We start from the raw sequence: 19,554 nt of genomic DNA on the forward strand, positions 1-19,554 counted from the left end.
CTGGGGAACTTATTAAAATGTAGATTTTGATTCAGTATATCTGGGGTGAAAATGCAACTACTCAGCAGGGAACTCGTCAGAAATGCCAATTCTCAGCAGGGAACAACTAATAAGTGTTTAGGAAATGTTTGTGGAATGAAACAGTGTTTGCCACCTATTTGCAATCATGCACTACTCAAAAAAAAAAGTCTCCTCTCACTTATATTTATTTTTCATATGCACATGCACACACATATATACACATATGTTTATGTATAAAACCCAAAACCTGTTCCCATCGAATCGATTCTGACTCATAGCAACCCTATAAGATATAGGACAGAGTAGAACTGTCCCATAGGGTTTTCAAGGAGCGCTGGGTGGGTTCAAACTGCCCACCTTTGGGTTAGCAGCCGTAGCTCTTAACCACAGTGCCACCAGGTTTCCATATTTATGTATAGTGACATCTAATGTTTATTAGGTGTTTATGGCTGCCACACACTATCCTCAACACTTTACATGTTTTAACTTCTTAAATCCTCACAGCAACCCCGTGAAGTAGGCACTTTTTTAAAGTCTTCATTATATGGATGAGGAAATTGAGACACAAGGAGTGGAGTAACTCGCCCAAGGTCACTACACTAGCAAGTAGTGAAACCGGGATTCAGACTCAGGCTGTCTGTCTCCAGGGCCCATACTCTTTATATGACCCCATACAGCTTCTGCAGATGCTGAATTGGTACAGCAGTGCATCTTATTACATGTATTTCAAGCCCTGATATGTTGTATACATCAAAAAAACATATATAAAATAGGAATTTGAAAAGATATGATAAAAAGTAAATATTTTCTAGTATGTCCTTAGACCCCAGGGGATTGTTCTGTATACCCTATCCTGGAGACTGCTTAAATTAAAAGCTGCAAATGAACAAACGGAAACCCTGGTGGTGTAGTGGTTAAAAGCTCTAGTTAAGAGCAGTTGGAATCCACCAGGTGCTCTTTGGAAACCCTATGGGGCAGTTCTACTCTGTCCTGTAGGGTCGCTATGAGTCGGAATCAACTTGACTGCAACAGCTTTGGGTCTTTTTTGGAATGAACAAATGGAGCCCTGGTGAAACAGTGGTTAAGAGTTATGGCTGCTAACCAAAAGATCGGCAGTTCAAATCCATCACCTGCTCCTTGGAAACCCGATGGGGCAGTTCTTCTCTGTCCTATAGGGTCGCTATGATCAGAATCAACTTGACAGCAACGGGTTTAATGAACAAATGGAGTCCCTGTGTGGTGCAAATAATTAAAGCACTTGGCTCCAACCAAAAGGTTAGTGTTCAAACCCACCTAGCTTCTCCATGGGAGAAAGAGTGGTGATCTGCTCCTGTAAAGATTAGAGCCTAGGAAAGCCTATGGGGCAGTTCTATTCTGTCATATGGGGTCGCTATGAGTGGAAATCAACTTGATAGCACCTAACAACAACAGTAAAGAAATGGAGTCTCTGGGTGGTGCAAATGGTTGAGGTACTCGCTGCTAACTGAGAAATTGGCAGTTAAAGTCCGCCCAGAGGTGCCATGGGAGAAAGGTCTGGGGATCTGCTTCAGGAAAAAACCAACCCAAGGGAGCATAGTTCTACTCTGACACACGTGGGGTCACGGGAGTCAGAATCTACTCAAAGGCAATGGTTTGCTGTTTTATTTTGTTTAATACACAAAAAGAAATTAACACGTTTGTAACAGTAGCTATACTTCACAGAAACATCATGGGTTATTGTGCACCTACTAAGAGCCAGGCACCTTGTTAGTGGCTTCCCAGGCTAACTGATGAATAGTCAGAGCCAACTTCAAGGCCTGAAGAGAGGCCTGGAGATTGCATGGGAAGAAGACCAGGTAGCCATGGGGCCTGGGAAAATGTGGTGCTATTCTCAACCTGGGGTCCCTGCAGTTTGTGGTAGAACTATTTATAAGCTCTGGAACTATTTATTTTACAAACCCTGACAGATTTACCCAGAAAGAGGCTTTAACAAGTACCCTCAAACAAAATATCGTGTTTCTTCACTTTTATCTGAAATTCTCACAATGCAGCATGGTATGGTACTGGTTATCTCAAGCTCATCAACAGCTCCGATTAGAGATCATAAGATGTCTTTGGTTAATAAAAGATGAGGAAAGGGATGTATATTCGCTTAATAAATGCAGCCTGGAAGACAAAATCTTTCCAAAACTGAGACCCCAGGGGAAAGCAGACATGAATGGGGTGCTTGGTGTGGTGGTTTCATTCAATTTAAAAAACATTTGCTGAGCACTGATCGTGGGCTCTCTATTTGCTTATGCATACCGTGTGCTCACATATAGTATCTTTAATCCTCACAACTGTATAAAGGGGGGCAGATAAGGAACTTGAAGCTTAGAGGGTTTAAGTAATTTTCCCAGGGTCATACTGCTAATTGAGGCTAGGTGGGTGATTCAAATCCCAGGTCCTGGAACTCCAAAGCCCACCCTAAGAATGCACTGTACCCTAAGAATGTACTGTATGGTTTACACGGAAGAGAGGCACAAACAGCTAACTGCAAATATAGCAGGGTAAACACGACATCAGAACTAAAGAGAAGGCTAGAGAAAGGAATGATCAACCCTGTAACACTGGGTGGTAAGTTGGCGTCAGAGAAGGCTCCCAGGGTCAGTTGGGAACCCTGGTCTGCATGATTTTGAGGTGAATTAGGGCCAGAAGTTTTTGGAAACAACACCAAAACAACAGGAGAGAAAGCTCCCAGAGATCGTACCTTGGTTCTTGTTCCCTGGTGCCTCCGTTGCTCTTACTGAATTTCTAACATGAACCAGCCAAATGGCCTATATCGCACCTCTAAAAAACGTTGTTACACGTGTTTAGGTTTGGGGGGAGTATAAGAGTCATGGGCCCTGCAAAACCCTGCAGGATTTGGTGACTGTGAACTCAGTGGACAGACCACAAAAAGCTTTGTTGTTGTTGTTGTTGTTTTCTTTAAACAATCAGCAGCTCTCTGTGCCACCTCCTTCCTAGAGCTCTGCCAAATCTTATGATGGCATGTCTGGGCTGCATTATGTTTCCTAAGTTTCAGTCTCTTTGAAAAGCTGGATGGATCTGATTATGTTATAAACCCTCTATCAGTCAGGCCTGAAGAAAATAAGCAGCCCTTGCTGTTGAGTGGACGCATTGTCTTGTACTGTAAACTTTTATATGTCTGTGCTTATGTTGCCTCGCTGGTGGACGATGTACTGCACATGTTGAAAGGGCAGCCCCAGATAAGACTGCAAATTCTCTGGGCTCAAAGCTTTTGTCCCAGGCCAGCACTTTCTCCTTCTGAAGAGTCAGGAATTTGCTTCTAGAACTGTAGTTGGCTGAGATTTTAGAATTACAGAACACTCAGAACTTAGAACTATGACAGTTAGAAACTGGGTATCAGATTTACTACATCCTAAAACTTACAGAATGTTAGTGTCCTAGAAGTATAGGATGTTTTCATCTCAGACTATTAGAACTTAAGGATCCCAGTATGTTAGATCCCTGGAAGTCATTAACTCAGCAAATATTTATTTAGTGCCTACTGTGTGCCAGGCACTAGGCTAGGTTCTTGAGATAGAGAAGTGAACAAGACTGATACAGTTCTTGCTTTCAAGGAGTTCGCAGAGAATGCCAGAACTTAAGAATCTTTTAAAATATTAGGTTCTTAGAAAAGTAGAACATTAGTGTGTTGGGATCCTATAATGTTAGAGGTGGAGGGGGTCTGTGGGTTATTACTCCAGCTCTCTGCCTTTTATGAGGCCCAGAGCCTGTTCCAGGCATGTTGGATTAAAATCGCACTAATAAGAACATTATTTCAGTTCGGTGACATCACAGCATAGCCTGCTTACAGGGGCTCAGCAATCACGCAGTGCCGGCTGCTCTTTTTACCACTGAGTCCACTGTGGCTCAGAAAGGGGCATCCGTTTTCTAGATAACATGGCCCAGTCAGGACTATTGTTGTGTGCCTTGGGCAGGCTCCGACACTCATCCACCCGACGTGACAGAGTAGAACTGCCCCATTGGGTTTCCTAGGCTGTATACAGGAGCAGATTGCCAGGACGTTTCTCCCTCAGAGCTGCTGGTGGATTAGAACGCCTGACCTTTCAGTTAGCAGCTCAGTGCTTAACCATTGCGCCACTAGGGATCCTTCAGTCAGGACTGGACCCCAGGTTTTCAGGCGTCTCCCAGAGAATAGGCAAAGTGAGGAAGCCTTGCCCTGTGTTTCTGAGGCGCGCTGTAAGCCCCGCAGACTCCAGCCCGAAGCCTCAGCTCGGCAGAAGGAGTTGGATGGAAGTTTCTTTGCGGAGGCATCAGACCCGCCTTCGGCCCACGTGTGCAGTAAATCAACCAGTGTTGGGAGCCCCCCTCCCCCCGTAGATGAGTGTTTTATTTTGCTCCTCCCTCCTCCCCGTGTGCCTCGAAATCAATTTTCATTATTTTTTTTTCTGTCTGTGTTTGTCTTTGTGGTTCGCAGGTGCTCCCTTGCATTGTTCATCCGCTTCATCAACCCCTATTGAGCAGTCCCCCTCCCCGCCCCCCTCCCCTCCGGCCAATGAGAGCCAGAGGCGGTTGCTAGGCAACGGTGTGGCCCAGCCAACCCTGGACTCAGACTCTGAGGAAGAGTTTGTCCCTAATTCATTCTTAGTTAAAAGTGGCTCCGCCAGCCTGGGGGTCGCGGCGAACGGTAAGTCCTTATCTCTTCCTAACTTTTGTGGGGTTTGGTTTTCCCTTTCGTTGACAATACTGATTAATATGCCTGCTTGGGCCGCTTGCAGGGGGCGGAGGGGTCTGGTGCATGGAGGGCTCATGCAGTTGTTGGGGGGCTGGAGCAGCTCTGCGGGCCCGGACAGCCTGGCTCCTGCTTGGCTGCACCACTGCGGTGTGCGGGGCTGGGGGTGCTGCCTCGGACAGCGAGCCCCCCACCCCCATGACAGACTTTGGGCAGACAGAGCTGCACGGACAGCGATACAAAGGCAGACACAAAGACAGAAACAGGTAGTGAGGAAGACAAAGATACACAGACAAATATCAACAGAAAAAAAATTGAAAAGTTAAATAAATAGCACCGATTGACTACCTACTGTGTGCCAGGGGGTGTGCCAGGCATTTTCACTTGTTGCTTCATTTGGATCTTAACAAACCTGCCTGCAAGACAGGTATTACAGTGTCCCCATTAACAATGAGAAAACTGGAAGAAGGGATACTGCCTGAATCCTAGTGCCAGCTTTGGAAGTTCAGGAGTTTCACATTGTCCAGAGACAGCGACTGCCCAAAAGTCCCAGGCAGCTAGGTGGCTGAATCTAACAAGATATTGTTAAATTTTAACAAGATCCACTAGGTGATTCTTATGTATATGTAAGAATCACCTGGGGGATCTTATTAAGATGTAGATTCTGACTCAGTACATTTGGGGTGGAAATGCAAATTCTCAGCCAGGGGCTGAAAGGGGGGCAGGGAGAATAACCAGTTGGATGCCCTGGTTTAAGCATGAATCTTCCCATGCTGCGTCTAAGCTCTAGCCTGGCTCTCTTAAGGAAAGGAGGGGTGGGGAGTATGATAGAAGAGCTCCACACTGACCAGGAGCCAGCAGACCCAGGTTTCTGCCCCGATCGGTACTGTGTGACCTGTGGCAAGGTGCTTGCGTCTGTGACCGTGAGAGGCCAGCCTGCCTCTCTGCAGGGATGTCCTGGAGGGGATTCAAATCTCTAAGAAGGAGAATGAGGTAAGCCGGGATCTCCCTCATGGTCCCAAGATTTCCTGGTTCTAGAAGAGGAGAGGAAACGATGCTGTTTTCCCACATATAACACTGGTGTATGGATTTGGCAAACATTTGTTCAGTGTGTATGTGGTACTAAATTTCAGACCAGATTCTGGAGAAGGAGATACTCAAAGAGGTATAAAACAGGATCGGTGGGCTCTGGAGTCAGGCAGCTTTGGATTCAAATATATAATTCTTGATGCTGCGGGACTTTGGGCAAGTCACATTGCCTCTCCAAACCTATTTCCTCAAGTTTAGAGTGAGTAATACAATACCCACCTCAGGATGAATGCTCATCACAGTGCCTGCAACGCAGCTTAGTAAATGTTAGTCATGACCCCGGTTATAACCCACCTCCCTCCAGAGGATTTATGGAGACCCTGTATGTGACAGAGCCTTGGTGGCACAGTGGTTAAAAGCATACTGCTAACCAAAAGGTTGGCAGTTCAAATCTACCAGCCACTCTTTGGAAATCCTATGGACCAGTTCTACTCTGTCCTATAAGTTGGATTCGACTTGATGGCAATGGGGTTGGTTTTTGGTTTGCTGTATGTGAAAGCTCCCACGACACTGCCTCACACTTAGTAATGTTCAAAGAATGTCAGACTCTTCCCTTTTCTCTTGAGGATCATTACAGCCCAAAGGGATAAGGCAGGCAGGAACTAAGTGTGGGTGACCAAGGAGGGAGCCTCTTTTCTGCCTGAGGGACTCAGGAAATGCCTCCTGGAGGAGGTGCTCACTGGATCTGATAGAATAAGTAGGGTTTTCCAAGGAGAGATAGAACCAAGGGCATTGTGGGTGGAGGGAAAACATGGACAGTGGGAAGTGGGAAGATGAGCCTGCCCCAGCTCTTTGAAACTTAGGAACCTGGGTCATAACTAGGCACTAACCTTGGAACACCTATGGAAGGAAGACCATGTGGTAAAGCCACCTGGGTTCTTCAAGGTACAAGTCAAGGCCCTGGAAGCATTGCCCTTTGCCCTCGTACCCAGAGATGGCAGAGAATAGTCGCTTCCTGCTGCTGTGCTTATTTCAGGACTGTTCTCTTTCTAAAAATCAGAAGAGATCTTTGGCCTTGATGGCGTTCTCTTCTGAAAAGGTCTTAGGGCCTGCGCTCTCTGACCAAAAACTAAGCCGTCCTCCAGTGCCTCTTCCCTCTATATACCCCGAGGAGGGCATCCTCTTTTTGGTGGTTAACTGCTGCTGTTGCCCTATACATTTCAGCTCTCCTGTGCCAATACAGAAACAGAAATCTTGGACTGGGAGGGAGAGACCTGGGCTCCAGGCCCAGCTCTGTCAGCACTTGCTCTTTGACCTTGGCAAACTACTATCCCGCTCCAGGCCTCAATTTCCCCATCGTGCCGATGACAGAGCAAGCTTTAAGGTAGTGTGATTTTGTGAGTTTATGTGGTGCTGACAGAAGTGTCCCCTGATGTTAGAAGGCTTAAGCTTTATTAGGGGAAAAAATGTGTATTGTGTATATATATATATATACACAATACACATATATACATAAATATATGATGATGATCTTTGTTCATTTCTGAATAAATAAGCCTTGCAGGTAAATGAAGAGGCAGGAGATTAAAGTCCTTAATCTCTCCCTGTGCTAATTAACCACTCCCTTTTTTTTTTTTTCTTTGAGTTCTGCAGCAAATTGATGGTATTATTGCATTATCAATGTGCAAGGAAGATGGGGGTACTTTGTCCTACAGCTGTCTGCCCAGTTATGCTTCTCTGTGCTTCTTATCCCCAGGGGACCTGGAGATACATCACGTTTCTTCCCTGGGGCCTTGCTCTGAGCCTGTCACTCTAAAAGTTGTGAATAAATGTGTCCCATCCCTGAAGAGAGAGTTTGGGTTCCTACTGGTCTCCTACTCTGGGGCTGGTGGGTCATGATAGAGCCCAGTGTGTCTCATCCCCCACCTAGACCCTGCCTTTCTGTCCCCTGAAATCCCAAACCTAAGGGACCCAGCACCAGCAAGTGAAGAAAAAATGAATGGGCTCTGCCACATTGTCAGCCTGATAAGTGTTTGTAGGGTTTTGTTTGGTGTTTATTTCATTAAAGGAGTATGAAGTTATTTTTTAACAGGATTATCTTTATTGTTTTTGCCAATTATAAAAGTAATAAATGCTCGTTACCATCCAAACCCCCCATGAGTTCTCTTTGTACTTCACACAGGGATTTTAACAGGACAGTTTGGAGGCATCACAGACCTGGAGTGGCAGCTACAGAAAGGTTGAAAATGAAGTTCCGTTGTAATCCTTCTTCGTGGAGATAACCACTGTTAACAGTTTGGGGTGTGACCTTAGAGATCATTTATGTAGTAAATTTAATGAGTGAGCAAATGAATTAATGAGCAAGCCGCACACACTACTTAAGGACCACAGGGTAACAGACAGAAGATGAGCTATAGAGTCAAACCTTCTGAAATTAGATACCAGATGTATGACCCTGAGCAGATTACCTAGCTCACCCATCATCAGTTACTCCATCTGTGAAATGGGGAGAACCTTCTAAGATTGTTATGGAATTTAAAAATGACAAAGTTGATAAGTTTTTCTCTTCCCCCTTCCCTATCTACCCACCTCTATCCCCTTTCACCAGTTTAAGACTTGAGAGACCACCCTAAATGGATTAATTGCTTTAGTTCTTTGAAAGACCTGCTTCCTTAGAGACTCAATTCAAATCTTTAAATGACAAAAGCCACCCCTCCAGCTTCTAAAAAAAAAAAAACTGGTTGCCTTCTAGTAGATTCCAACTCAATGCGACCCTGTAGGACTGATTAGAACTGCCCCGTAGGGTTCCCAAGGGTGTAAATCTTTATGGAAGCAGATTGCCATAGCTTTCTTCTGCAAAGGCACTGGTGGTGAGTTCAAACCGCTGACCTCCAGTTAGCAGCCAAGCACTTAACCACGGCTCTATCAGGGCTCCTTCTTTGGCTCCTACAGGGTGAAAATGATGCCGTTTCCTGTGGTGAGAGCTGACTCTGACGTTCTGCACATGAGGGTGAACCTTTCAGAACTAGCGTTCCCAGCAGCTTGAGCTGCGCTCTCCAGCCGCTCCCCTAGAGGCCCCCTGCCTACAGCTGTGTCAACTTCAGCCTGTGGCTGTGATCCCAGGTCTGCAATGCCTCAGAGCTGCCCTGCTAAAATCCCCATGTAAAGTGCAAAGAGATGCTCCGTTGTCCCTGTGGAAAAGAAAACAAGAGAAGTAGCTGTTTCTGTTATCAGAATTCTAATCTTTCCCCAAGGATAATCATCTAGAAATCACTGATATATATAAAGAAAGATTTCAGTAAAATATCAACTAGTCACAGTTGAAAAGATAAGTAGCTAGGATTAAGGAGGTATTTGTCCCTACCCCATAGAAACTTTTCAGATAAAATGTTTTGCGAGTTGTTTGAATCAAAATTCTACACTAAAGGGCCTTTTAAAAGTTGGCTTAGTATTTGAGAGAGTGAATAAATAGCCCAGAGAAGGTTGTCAGTTTTTAAAAGCCTAGGAGCCCTGGTTGCACAGTGGTTAAGAGCTCGGCTGCCAACCATAAAGGTCAACAGGCGGACTCTACCAGCTGCTCCGCAGAAACCCTGTGGGACAGTTCTACTCTGTTCTGTAGGGTTGCTATGGGTCAGAATCGACTTGATGTCAATGGGCTTTTGGTTTGGTTAGGTGGGGTAGGGAATGGGTGAGAGGATTTTACATCTAATGAGTACCTTCTGTGTGTAAGTCCTCTCCTTATATGCGTTGTCTTATATGAGCTTCATTTTATCTCCGTTTCGCTGTTGGTGAAGCCGAGGTCCAGCGATGGTCGGGGACTTTCACCATTCATAAGCAGCATGCCAAGGATTCAAACTCAAGCCTACCTGACTCCAAAGCCCCTGTTTTCTTCTTTTTTATTTCATTTTGTTTTGTTTCTGACACCAGAGTGGTCCTCCTTAGTAGGAGGCTGGAGAAGTTCAGAGGAATGCCACCAAAAGAAAGAATTCTATTTGGAAATGGATAGTGGTGATAACTAGACAACAAAACGAATGAGATAAATGTCTCTGAATAGTACATGTAAAAAATGCTGAAATGGCCCAAGAAAAAGAATTCCAAGCTATTGGATGCCTGCTACTCATCTCACAAACCTTTATGAAGTACCTATTATATGAGAAGCATTTTATATCCATAGCCTCACCAAATCTTCGTATCTACCCTGTGATGTAGCCATTATTAGTTACATTGAGGCAGTTGGAGGCCCAGAGAGGTTAAATAACTTCCCCTAAATCACACAGCATCTAAGTGAAGGGGCCAGTACCCCAGGTTTGTGAGGACTGTGGGAGTTTAAAGGTGAATCACACCAGATGATTTGCACACTAAATTTTGATGCTGCTTCCAGAGAGCCAAGCCCTGGATGCTGGGCTGACCAACAGCTATTTTTTGTTTTTAGCGCTGGCACCTTCCTACCTGACTCTACAAGTTTCTCAGGCTGGCTGGTGGATGCATGCTGGTCAACATCACTGTTGCCTGGCAGTTTCATTGACTTTCCCAGGTCTTAAGCAGCTTGGATTATCTTGTTTAGACTTCCACTCCAGTGGAGGAGTGTTTATTTTTCTTTCTAAATGGGAAACACTGCTATGCATGTAAGCCCCTTCCAAAAATGTTTTCTTAAAACAAAACAAAACAAAAAAATCCAACTTCATTTAGAACCTACGCATATTCCATGGGGGAGTCTGCTGGGGCCCTTTTAAGTCAGCTTGTGAAAGCAGAAGGCAAAATTGTGTCTCCTTCCTACTGTGGAGCAGATGCTTCCAGTGAGATTTTTGTCTCCTTTCACTATGAATACCCATGAACCCGTTTTCATTGTTCCAAGCTGCAGGTACTTGACTATGCATTTCCCAGGTTCCGAGAATAAAGGACTTTGGGTTGTCTGAAGTTTTCAGACAATTTTGTTCACCGCTCTTCTCAACTCTCTTGAGTCAAAAGACCCTCTGTGGTAAATAAATTCTTCTTATACCAGCTATGTAGACCAGTTAAGTCCCAACTCTTGGTAGTAATACAAATTGATTTATTCCTTTATTCACTCATTCATGATGACATTGGAAATGTTTGTGAGTGTTTTTCAGATGCTGAGAAGTAAAGGGTATATCTAAGACCTTATTACCCAAAAACAAACCTGCTGCCATCAAGTTGATTCCAACTCATAGCAAACCCATAGGGTTTCCAAGGCTGTAACTTTTTGCAGAAGCAGGCTGCCACATCATTCTCCCATGGAGCGGCTGGTGGTTTCAAAGCACCGACCTTTCGGTTAGCAGCCAAGCACTTTTAACCACTGCACCACCAGGGCTCCTAAGAGACCCCATAAGACAGGTATTTAATTTACGGGGTCACAACTCTCTTAATGAAACCCTTGGAATTCAATGTGTTGGTCAGAATTCAGCATTTTTCAGGTTTAAGAAAGAAATTAGAGTATATATACTCTAATTCTTCCTAACACTCTTCAGAGTGTGGTAGGATGGCACCCATACCCATGGCTGCTGAGTTGATTCTGACTCATAGGGACCCTATAGGACAGATTAGAACTGCCCCCTAGGGGTTCCAGGGAGTGGCTGGTGGATTAGAACTGCAGACCTTTCGGTTAGCAGCCATAGCTCTTAACCACTGCACCACCAGGGCTCCTCGGATAGCATACCATCGTCAAATATGGAAATTTCATTCTGCAATGAAACATATACATACTGACACTAAGTGGAATAAAAATGACTCTGAGCCTCACATCAGTTCAGGTTGGATTTTGCCACCAAATGAGTTTGTTGTTGAAAATACAGCAAAACATGCCAATCTAACAATTTCTACATGTACAATTCAGTGACATTGATTACAGTGAGTTGTACAATCATTCTCACCCTGTTTTTCTGGATTGTTCCTCCCTCAGTAACAAATTCACTGCCCTCTAAGGGAGTCCATCCTTGGAAACTCTATGGGACAGTTCTACTCTGACCTAAAGGGTCGCTATGAGTCGGAATCAACTCGATGGCAACGGGTTTGGCTTTAGCTTAAGGGAATCCATAGTGAAAAAAAAAAAAAAAATAGTGAAAGGAGATAAAAATCTTACTGGAAACTTCCCCTCCACAGTAGGAAGCAGACACAAGTTTTGATCAAACTTTAGATCTTAGAGTTTTGGGGGCTTTGGAATTGTGGCTAAGGGATGGTGATCCTGATTCATGTCCCTTTTTTTTAAACGGAGGAAACCAAGGCTCAGGTAGATTTAGTAACTTGCCTGTGGTTACAGAGAGGAAGTTCCTTGATAACTGGAAGGCATGGTTCACATGCAAATCATTGACTAGGAAGCTGTATAGAAATGCTTGTTGTCTATGATTACTGCCTGGAAAGGCCAAGCCCCTCTGCTTCAGAAGTGAGAGCTCAGGTAGCCAGAGTAAGCAGCCCCTTGATCTGCTGGTCACAGGACTAAGGGTTCAGGAAGAAAGAGGATGAGTGCTCAATTCCAGGACTTGGAACCAGTTATTTTCAATTTGACCCTCTGCTGAAAACTTCCATTTCCACCCCGGATTTACTGAGTCAATCTACATTTTAACAAAGTACATAAGAATCACCTGGGGATCTTGTTAAAATGGTAGATTCTGATTCAGTAAATCTGGGGTGGAAATGCAAATTCTCAGCAGGGGGGTCAAACCAAAAATAACCAGTTCAAAGCCCTGAATCAATTTTCCAAAGTCGACTCTGGGTTCTTAAGGAGCCCTTCCTGACAGCCCCTCAGATATACAGACCCTCTTTATATCCTCCTTGCCTTCTCTACCGAATCCTTCCTAACAGTCAGGTGGGGGCCTGGTTATTCACAGGACTGGTTTCTTCATTCAGCTGTAAGCACCTTGAGGTAAGCCTTGTCCACTGCTATATCCTCAATACTGAGCACAGTACAGTACCTGGCACCTGTGGATGCTAACATGAAAATTGAAAAAATATTTCTCTCTTCCTCCTTTCCACACCACCCCCCCCCCCCCCCCCGCCCAACCACGCTAGGAATACAACCTCATACATGCTGTAACTGTGGAAACTCAGATGAAGCAATTTGCCCAAGTACACATTGTGGTGAGTGGCAAAGCCAATATTAAAAGCATGGCCCCAGGCTCCAGTACCCTTTCCACTTTACCAGGGTACCTCCAACACCTAGACAAGCCCTCACCCACAGCCTCCCACCAGGGGCAGCCAATTATGCCCCCTAATTGGGGGCAGTGGGGACAGCCACCCAGGGATCACTTCTGTTTTTGTACAGTTTACAAAGCCCATTTTCTTACGTTACCTCAGGCAAAAGCTGGTGACTCTAATTTAATTGCCACATTGGCTTTCTAGGAGGTAAGGCTTCTTCCTGACCTTGCAAAATAAACAGGTCACACTTTGAATTAAAGTAACTGAACATTCTGGGAGAACCAGGGACCTCTAGTTAGTTACTCACATGACACAATTGTAGACTCTTTGCAGCTCTTTTTCTACTAATTTTCCCAAATACCATTGTATTAAAAGGTACAAAAATAACATTTTTGGTGTATGGCTTGATTGGGTCTAGGAATTCCTAGAGCACCCCCCCAAGGAAGGCACGTTGGCCAAGTATCCTTGCTTTTAACATCTGGAAACTAAGCCTGGCTTGCGTCCCCATTTAAATGCTAGTGGTCTGTTCCATGGGGCCTGTCATGACACCAGACCACATCTTAAAACATCTCCTGACACTCCTGGAGCCCAGACTGTTGAAGAGGCACCTGGAAGGAGGCCAAGGAGAGTTTGGGAGATTAGTATAACTAACATTTTTGTAGCCCTCCCATTCTCAAAACTCGTTCACATCCATCATCCCATTTGATCCACAGCACAGACCTGGGAGGTTGAATAATGGGGTATTGTGAGCTCTGTTGCACACTTGAAAAAACTGATGCTGAGAAAATGAAGCAACTTAGCATAGAACCACCCCTTTGGCTGCACAACTTTGAAGTCGTTTTTGAATTGCACGGAGTTTGGTCAATACAACCTGCTAGGCCCATTGCCATCAGTGTAAACTCAGTTTTTCAGTTCTTCCCCTGTATAACCCTCAATCCTACCTGAGTTATATTTGAAACCTGCTTGTGAGGTGGTACCTGCCTGGGAGTAAGAGACCTGGTGTCTGGCTTCAGCTCTGGTCTGATTTGCTAGGTGACCTTGTAAGAGCCTCCCTTTTTGGTTCCTCAGCTTCAGGTATCAGCACTGAGGACTGGATTAGATCAACATTTCCCAAACCTTATTCATGATGTGTGCCACACTCACAGTTAATACCATAGCAGTGTGCCTACCTACACCATTGTTTACTTTTCTTTAAACTGCCTTCTTTTTATAACTTTTTAATACCTTTTCAAGACCCATGGTATATACAGTATCCCACCCAGTTTTTATGCCTCTGGAGTTCTTTGGAAAAGGGATAGCCCAATTTTAACATGTTTAGCCTCAAGGTGTGAGCCTTTTGAAATGCACAAAACTCAAGAACCCTGAGTTGGAACCTCACTTCTGTGTAGATTGAGTATTGTCTTACGTGATGCCTTCTAGATGTGGAAATTTTCTAAACGTTTGACAGATTTGCATTTATTTCTGTGAGATAAGTCTCACTATGTTTCTCATTTACTGTGTTCTCATGAGACTGTACTTACCACAAGAATAAGCTATTCTTAGTCTTCGTTCATAGTGGCCATTTTCTCCTTGATGCCATTCATTGTTTCCAGGTGTTATTGGCTCCCTGCTTTTCTAGCTTCTGAACAGTAAATAATGTCTTTGCAATGAAGAATAATGCATTGCAGTGGTACTTTTCAAGTGACTGAAATTCCCATAAGTTATTCTTACCGTGCAGTCTTAAGGCCCAGTCATTACTTCCATGTGTAGCTGGTGGACTGTACCGCCGTGAGCAGTTCTGCAGTATTCCAGGGCAGTTCTTTCTGTTTCTTAGCTGTTAGTTGTGAGGAATACATACTAGTGGTAATTTTCCTGAGATTCATATTCCTTTAGTTTTATTTATTTGGCCTGTAATTACTGCTATTGCAGTAATGAATACATTGTAGTGGTAATTTTCCTGAGATAAAAAATTCTTTGGCTTTATTTATTTATTTGGGCTGTAAGTACTTTTGCAGTATGGAAGAATGTATTGTACCATGTTTTGAAAAATTGCATGAAAAAAATAAAAAGGCTAAAAAGAACAAGACTAGAATAAAATGTGTGTGCAGTCATTGCCAGGTATCTTCATGTTCGCAAATTTTCAAGAAATAAAATTGAAAAAAATTTTTAAACCAATTTTATCATTGACTTATATCAGCAGGATTTACATCATCCAGGGGCCACTGGAACCCATGGGATCCCAGATAATGGGTATCAAAATCCATAACTCAACAAAAATTCTGAATTGGTTCCTTAATCAGCATGCCCTCCATTAAATGAAAACAGTTATTTTCAAAGGAGAAAATAATTGGGTCATGAAAGGGTTAAGTGCATTAATTTATTTTAAAAGGAAGTTGCTGGTCGTATGGCCATTGTATCACTTGCCATAAAAAAGAAAGTGACTGTAAAAACATACAATGAAAGCAGGTCATCACATTCTGGCCAGGTAATGCCTGCTTAAGGGCACTGGGCAGAGGTTTGCTTCTCTTTGTTAATTAGGGGCATTGGCAAGTGTTAGGTGTTAAAAACACAGTAGTACCAAACAAAGACTTCTGCCTCCATATCAAGAGTTGGAAGAGAACAGAAGCTCACCTGCACGTGATTCAGTGGTATTTAATGTTTGTTCACCACCGTATACCACTTAAAATCATGTCCAGGATGCCCAGTTCTATGGCTTTTTTGAGTGCTCTGTTGGCTTTTAAGATGAAACCCTGTAGGCTGCTCACTTTGAGAACAAATATCTCACTGCTCCCAGAACCTACCCTTCCTCCCTTTCCTAAGCATGGCCTTTTCTGAGTGATCTGTTCCCACCCTCCCCCTCATAGCATTCTGTCCTCTGCCCCTGTCAACAGTTCTGAGCTGGGTGCTTTGAGCTCAGCTGGATCCCCCATTACTGGTTAATGGCTCCCAGTTAGAATCAGGGAACATGCAGCTTCCTCTTCTCCCTCCCACTACCCTCCTACCTCCCTCCTCCCTCTCCCTCTGAACTGCCGTTATTTATATAGGTGTTTGAGATTAAACAACTAAAAAAAAAATTCCCTCTCTTTTACAAGGCCTAAAAGGACCAAAGGACCAAGGCCAGAAGAAAAACAGAAACAGCACAATGTGGAGCTGTGGTAGAGAAAGATAACCTGTGGAGGCCCACAGATTATCACTGTGCTTTGCAGCCACGGGCAAATTGCTTAACTTCTCTGGACCTCAACAGCCTCCTCTGTAAACTGGTTTTAATAGTACTTACTTCACAAAATTGTTTAAATGAGATGATATGGGCAAGGCTTCTAGCACAGTGACTGCCACCTAACAAAACCCACCCGCTGCTGTTGAGTTAATCCAACTTCACAAAATTGTTTAAATGAGATGATATGGGCAAGGCTTCTAGCACAGTGACTGCCACCTAACAAAACCCACCCGCTGCTGTTGAGTTAATTCCAACTCATAGTGACCCTATAGAACAGAGTAGAACTGCCCCATAGAGTTTTCAAGGAATGTCTGGTGGATTCAAACTGCCAACTTTTTGGTTAGCAGCCGTAGCAATTAACCACTGTGCCCTCAGGGTTTCCAAATAGTTGCTCAATAAATGTTAGTTTCCTTCTTCCCCTGAAAGGATACCCCTGTAAGGAAGGCAGATTCCCACACTCCCAGCCCTCCAGGCTTCAAGAAGCTATAAAAAAAACCCGTTGCCATCAAGTCGATTCCGACTCATAGCGACACTATAGGGCAGAGTAGAATTGCCCCATAGAGTTTCCAAGGAGCACCTGGTGGATTCGAACTGCTCACCCCTTGGTTAGCAGCTGTAGCACTTAACCACCACGCCACCAGGGTTTCCAAGGAGCTATAGCAATTAACTATTCTGGCTCTGGAAGTCCTGAGCCTTAATCCCCTCCCTCCTTCTGGGTGATTTCTAGAGATTTGGGGTAGAAGGTGAGCCCAAGGCAGCAGCTAAACAAACGCAGCATGGGGTCTTGGAAAAAGAGCCTCAGCCTGGCCCTTGCTGGAGCTCCCCCTATTGCTTCCATTCCCCTTCGTTCCACGAATGAGTGTTGACGTTTGGTACCAGATAAACACTGATGCCTTTCCCTTCTGGTCAGCCCGCCTTCCCCCCGGAGTTGAAAGGAGAGGAAAATGACTGGTAATTCATTTACCCTCCACTCCCTCTCCCCTGAACGGATCATATTTCTATAAATAACGCTGGGCGGCTGCTGCACCAGCTCACAATACATATGCTAGTGCTTCCAGAACCTTCTCTTTGTAGTGGAAGCTCTGGGGTAATACACCTGATGTAAACCAAGTTCCCTTCCCTACTAACTTCGTGACCTCCACGCTCACCTTTCACCCAGTTATCCATCTATAAAATGGGGGCGAGAGTAGCAATCTTGAGGGGTTTTTTGAAGATGAAATGGAATAAGGTAAGGCACCGAGATCACAGCAAGTGCTCAGTGCTCACTGGTCTCCCATCAGCCCTCCTCAGCCTCGCCTCTTATGCTTTGACAATGAATTGAGACCATTTGTAGTTGAGGAAGAGGTTATCTGATCAAAAGTAAAATAGGGATGACCCACTTGCTGTCAGTCTGTGAAGGAGCAAAAACAATTGGAGATGATATCTACGTATTTGCTAGTTTAACAAAATGCTACTGTTTTAACAAAACATTTCCTGTGCTTTTTTTTCCTTGGACCACAACAGTAGCATACTAACTGGCCTCCTGACTCCCTTCTCTCCTTTTAATTCATCCTTCACATGGTCAGAGTGATCTTTCCAAAGCCAGATCCCAATCATAGAGTACCTGTTAGTGACCCTCTACTTCCCACTGCTGACAGGGGAAGCCCCGGTGGTGCAGTGCTTAAGAGCTCAGCTGCTAACCAAAAGGTTGACAATTCGAAATGACCAGCCACTCCTTCGAGACACTGTGGGGCAGTTCTACTCTGTCCTATAGGGTCGCCATGAGTTGGGATCAACTCAACGGCAGCCAGTTTGGGTTTGGTTTGCTAACAGAGTCAGGTCCTAACTTCTCAGCATGACACCCGAGGCCCTGCGTTCACTCCCTCTTGCTGAGGCCCCAATGCTGAGGCCACAGCAGACTAGCACAGTTCTTAAGGAGACAGAGAAGCATGTCCCGGGCCCAGTGCAGGAACTGGTGAATGTCGGGCAATGTTGGGAGCAAGAGCTTCTGAACAGCAAAACCTCATTAATTTAGGCTGAGAACAGGAGAAAGCCTTTCTGATTTGGAGTGATATGAGGAGAAAGAAGCTTAGTTATCCTTGAGAATCAATTTGATTCGGCTGGTATTATTAAGTGCCTACTGTGTGCCAGGCCTATGGAGAATAGAAAGCAGTTGGCTCACCCCTGGCTGTTGGGGAGACAGACACACACCTGCAGTAGGCATCAATAAGGGGAACAAGGTGTAGGGGAGTATGCCAGTGTTTATGAGTGCCACAGGGGTTAATGCAAACTGGAAAGTTCAGAATACCGTACTGGAGAAAGAGGGTAATCCTGAAGCAGACCTGCAAGTTTATACATCCAGGCTTTGGCCAGAAGCGAGCTTTAGTTTTACGAACCGTGGGGCTGTGGTGTAAGAATAAGCCTAGATGTTCATCCTCAGCAGATCAGTTATTTGTGTGCAACCAAATGCTCCCAGCTTGATTGTGGGGTCTTGAAGAATTTCTTTCCTCAAATATTTACTCATTCATTCATTCCTGCCTTCATTTAGTAGACTTTTCCTGGCATGTGCTCCATGTGGGGTTCTGTGCTGGAGAGAGCTGTGACTAGACCTGATCTTTCCCTTCCATGGGCAGTAGTGTGTGTGGGGAACACTGAGGTCAGCCGCAGGGGGGCAAGGGTGTAAGGCAAGGCTCTCTTCCTCTCCATGAAGAAAGAGCTAGCTTTGCATGAGCCCAGCTTGGCAGCCCACCCTCCACCCTACCCCCCTTTTCACTCTCAGGGAGCACCTCTTTAGCATACTCAGTTTTCCTGGGATTTAGTCCCCAGATGGCATGAACAGTGTGGACTGAGAGCAGGCATATTACTCTGTACTCTGCTTAGAGCTCTGTGAGAGGAGGCCAGGGCAGCAGGAATAGCCTCGGGGGCAAGGAAGGGCCTGATCACCCCACTGGACTGGTAACAGGAGCGCAGGGTGGCAGGTACCGTGCCAGGTGCTTTACCTTTCTCACCTCATTGACTCTGTGCAGCTGGTAAGCTCTGCAGCAGAAGAGGTAAGAGTGTGGGTTTGAATTTTGACGCCACCATTTTCTTTTAAGTAATTTGTTGTTGTAGGTGAAAGTTTACACAACAAATTAGTTTCCCCTTTAACAATTCATACACAAATTCTTCCGTGACATTCATTGCTGTACCCCAATGTTTCAGCACTCTCCCCATTTCCATCCTGCCTTCTCCATTTCTGTCCCTCCAGTTTCCCTACCCCTCCTTTCCTTCTCATTTTTGCTTTTGGGCAAATGTTGCCTGTTTGGTCTGGTATAGTTGATTCTTCTAAGAAGCACATTCCTCATGGGTGTTGTTATTTATTTTATAGGCCAATCTATTATTTGGCTGACAGGTGACCTCCGGGAGTGGCTTTAGTTTCTCAGGTTAAAAGGGGGTCTTAGGGCGATAGTTTTGAGGGCTACTC

At 44.8% G+C, this 19,554-nt stretch overlaps 1 protein-coding gene across 2 annotated transcripts in view; it reads left to right on the plus strand.

Annotated features, from left to right (window-relative positions):
- TENM4 (teneurin transmembrane protein 4) overlaps nucleotides 1-19,554 on the plus strand; it is an 887,828-nt gene that overhangs the window by 554,795 nt on the left and 313,479 nt on the right. For both annotated transcript variants that reach the window (XM_049889686.1, XM_049889688.1), the window contains exon 9: nucleotides 4,484-4,693. In XM_049889686.1, the coding sequence (XP_049745643.1) occupies nucleotides 4,484-4,693 (210 nt within the window). The remainder of the gene's footprint in view (nucleotides 1-4,483; nucleotides 4,694-19,554) is intronic.

This window comes from Elephas maximus, chromosome 7, assembly GCF_024166365.1.
Source record: "Elephas maximus indicus isolate mEleMax1 chromosome 7, mEleMax1 primary haplotype, whole genome shotgun sequence".
NCBI classification, from domain to species: domain Eukaryota; kingdom Metazoa; phylum Chordata; class Mammalia; order Proboscidea; family Elephantidae; genus Elephas; species Elephas maximus.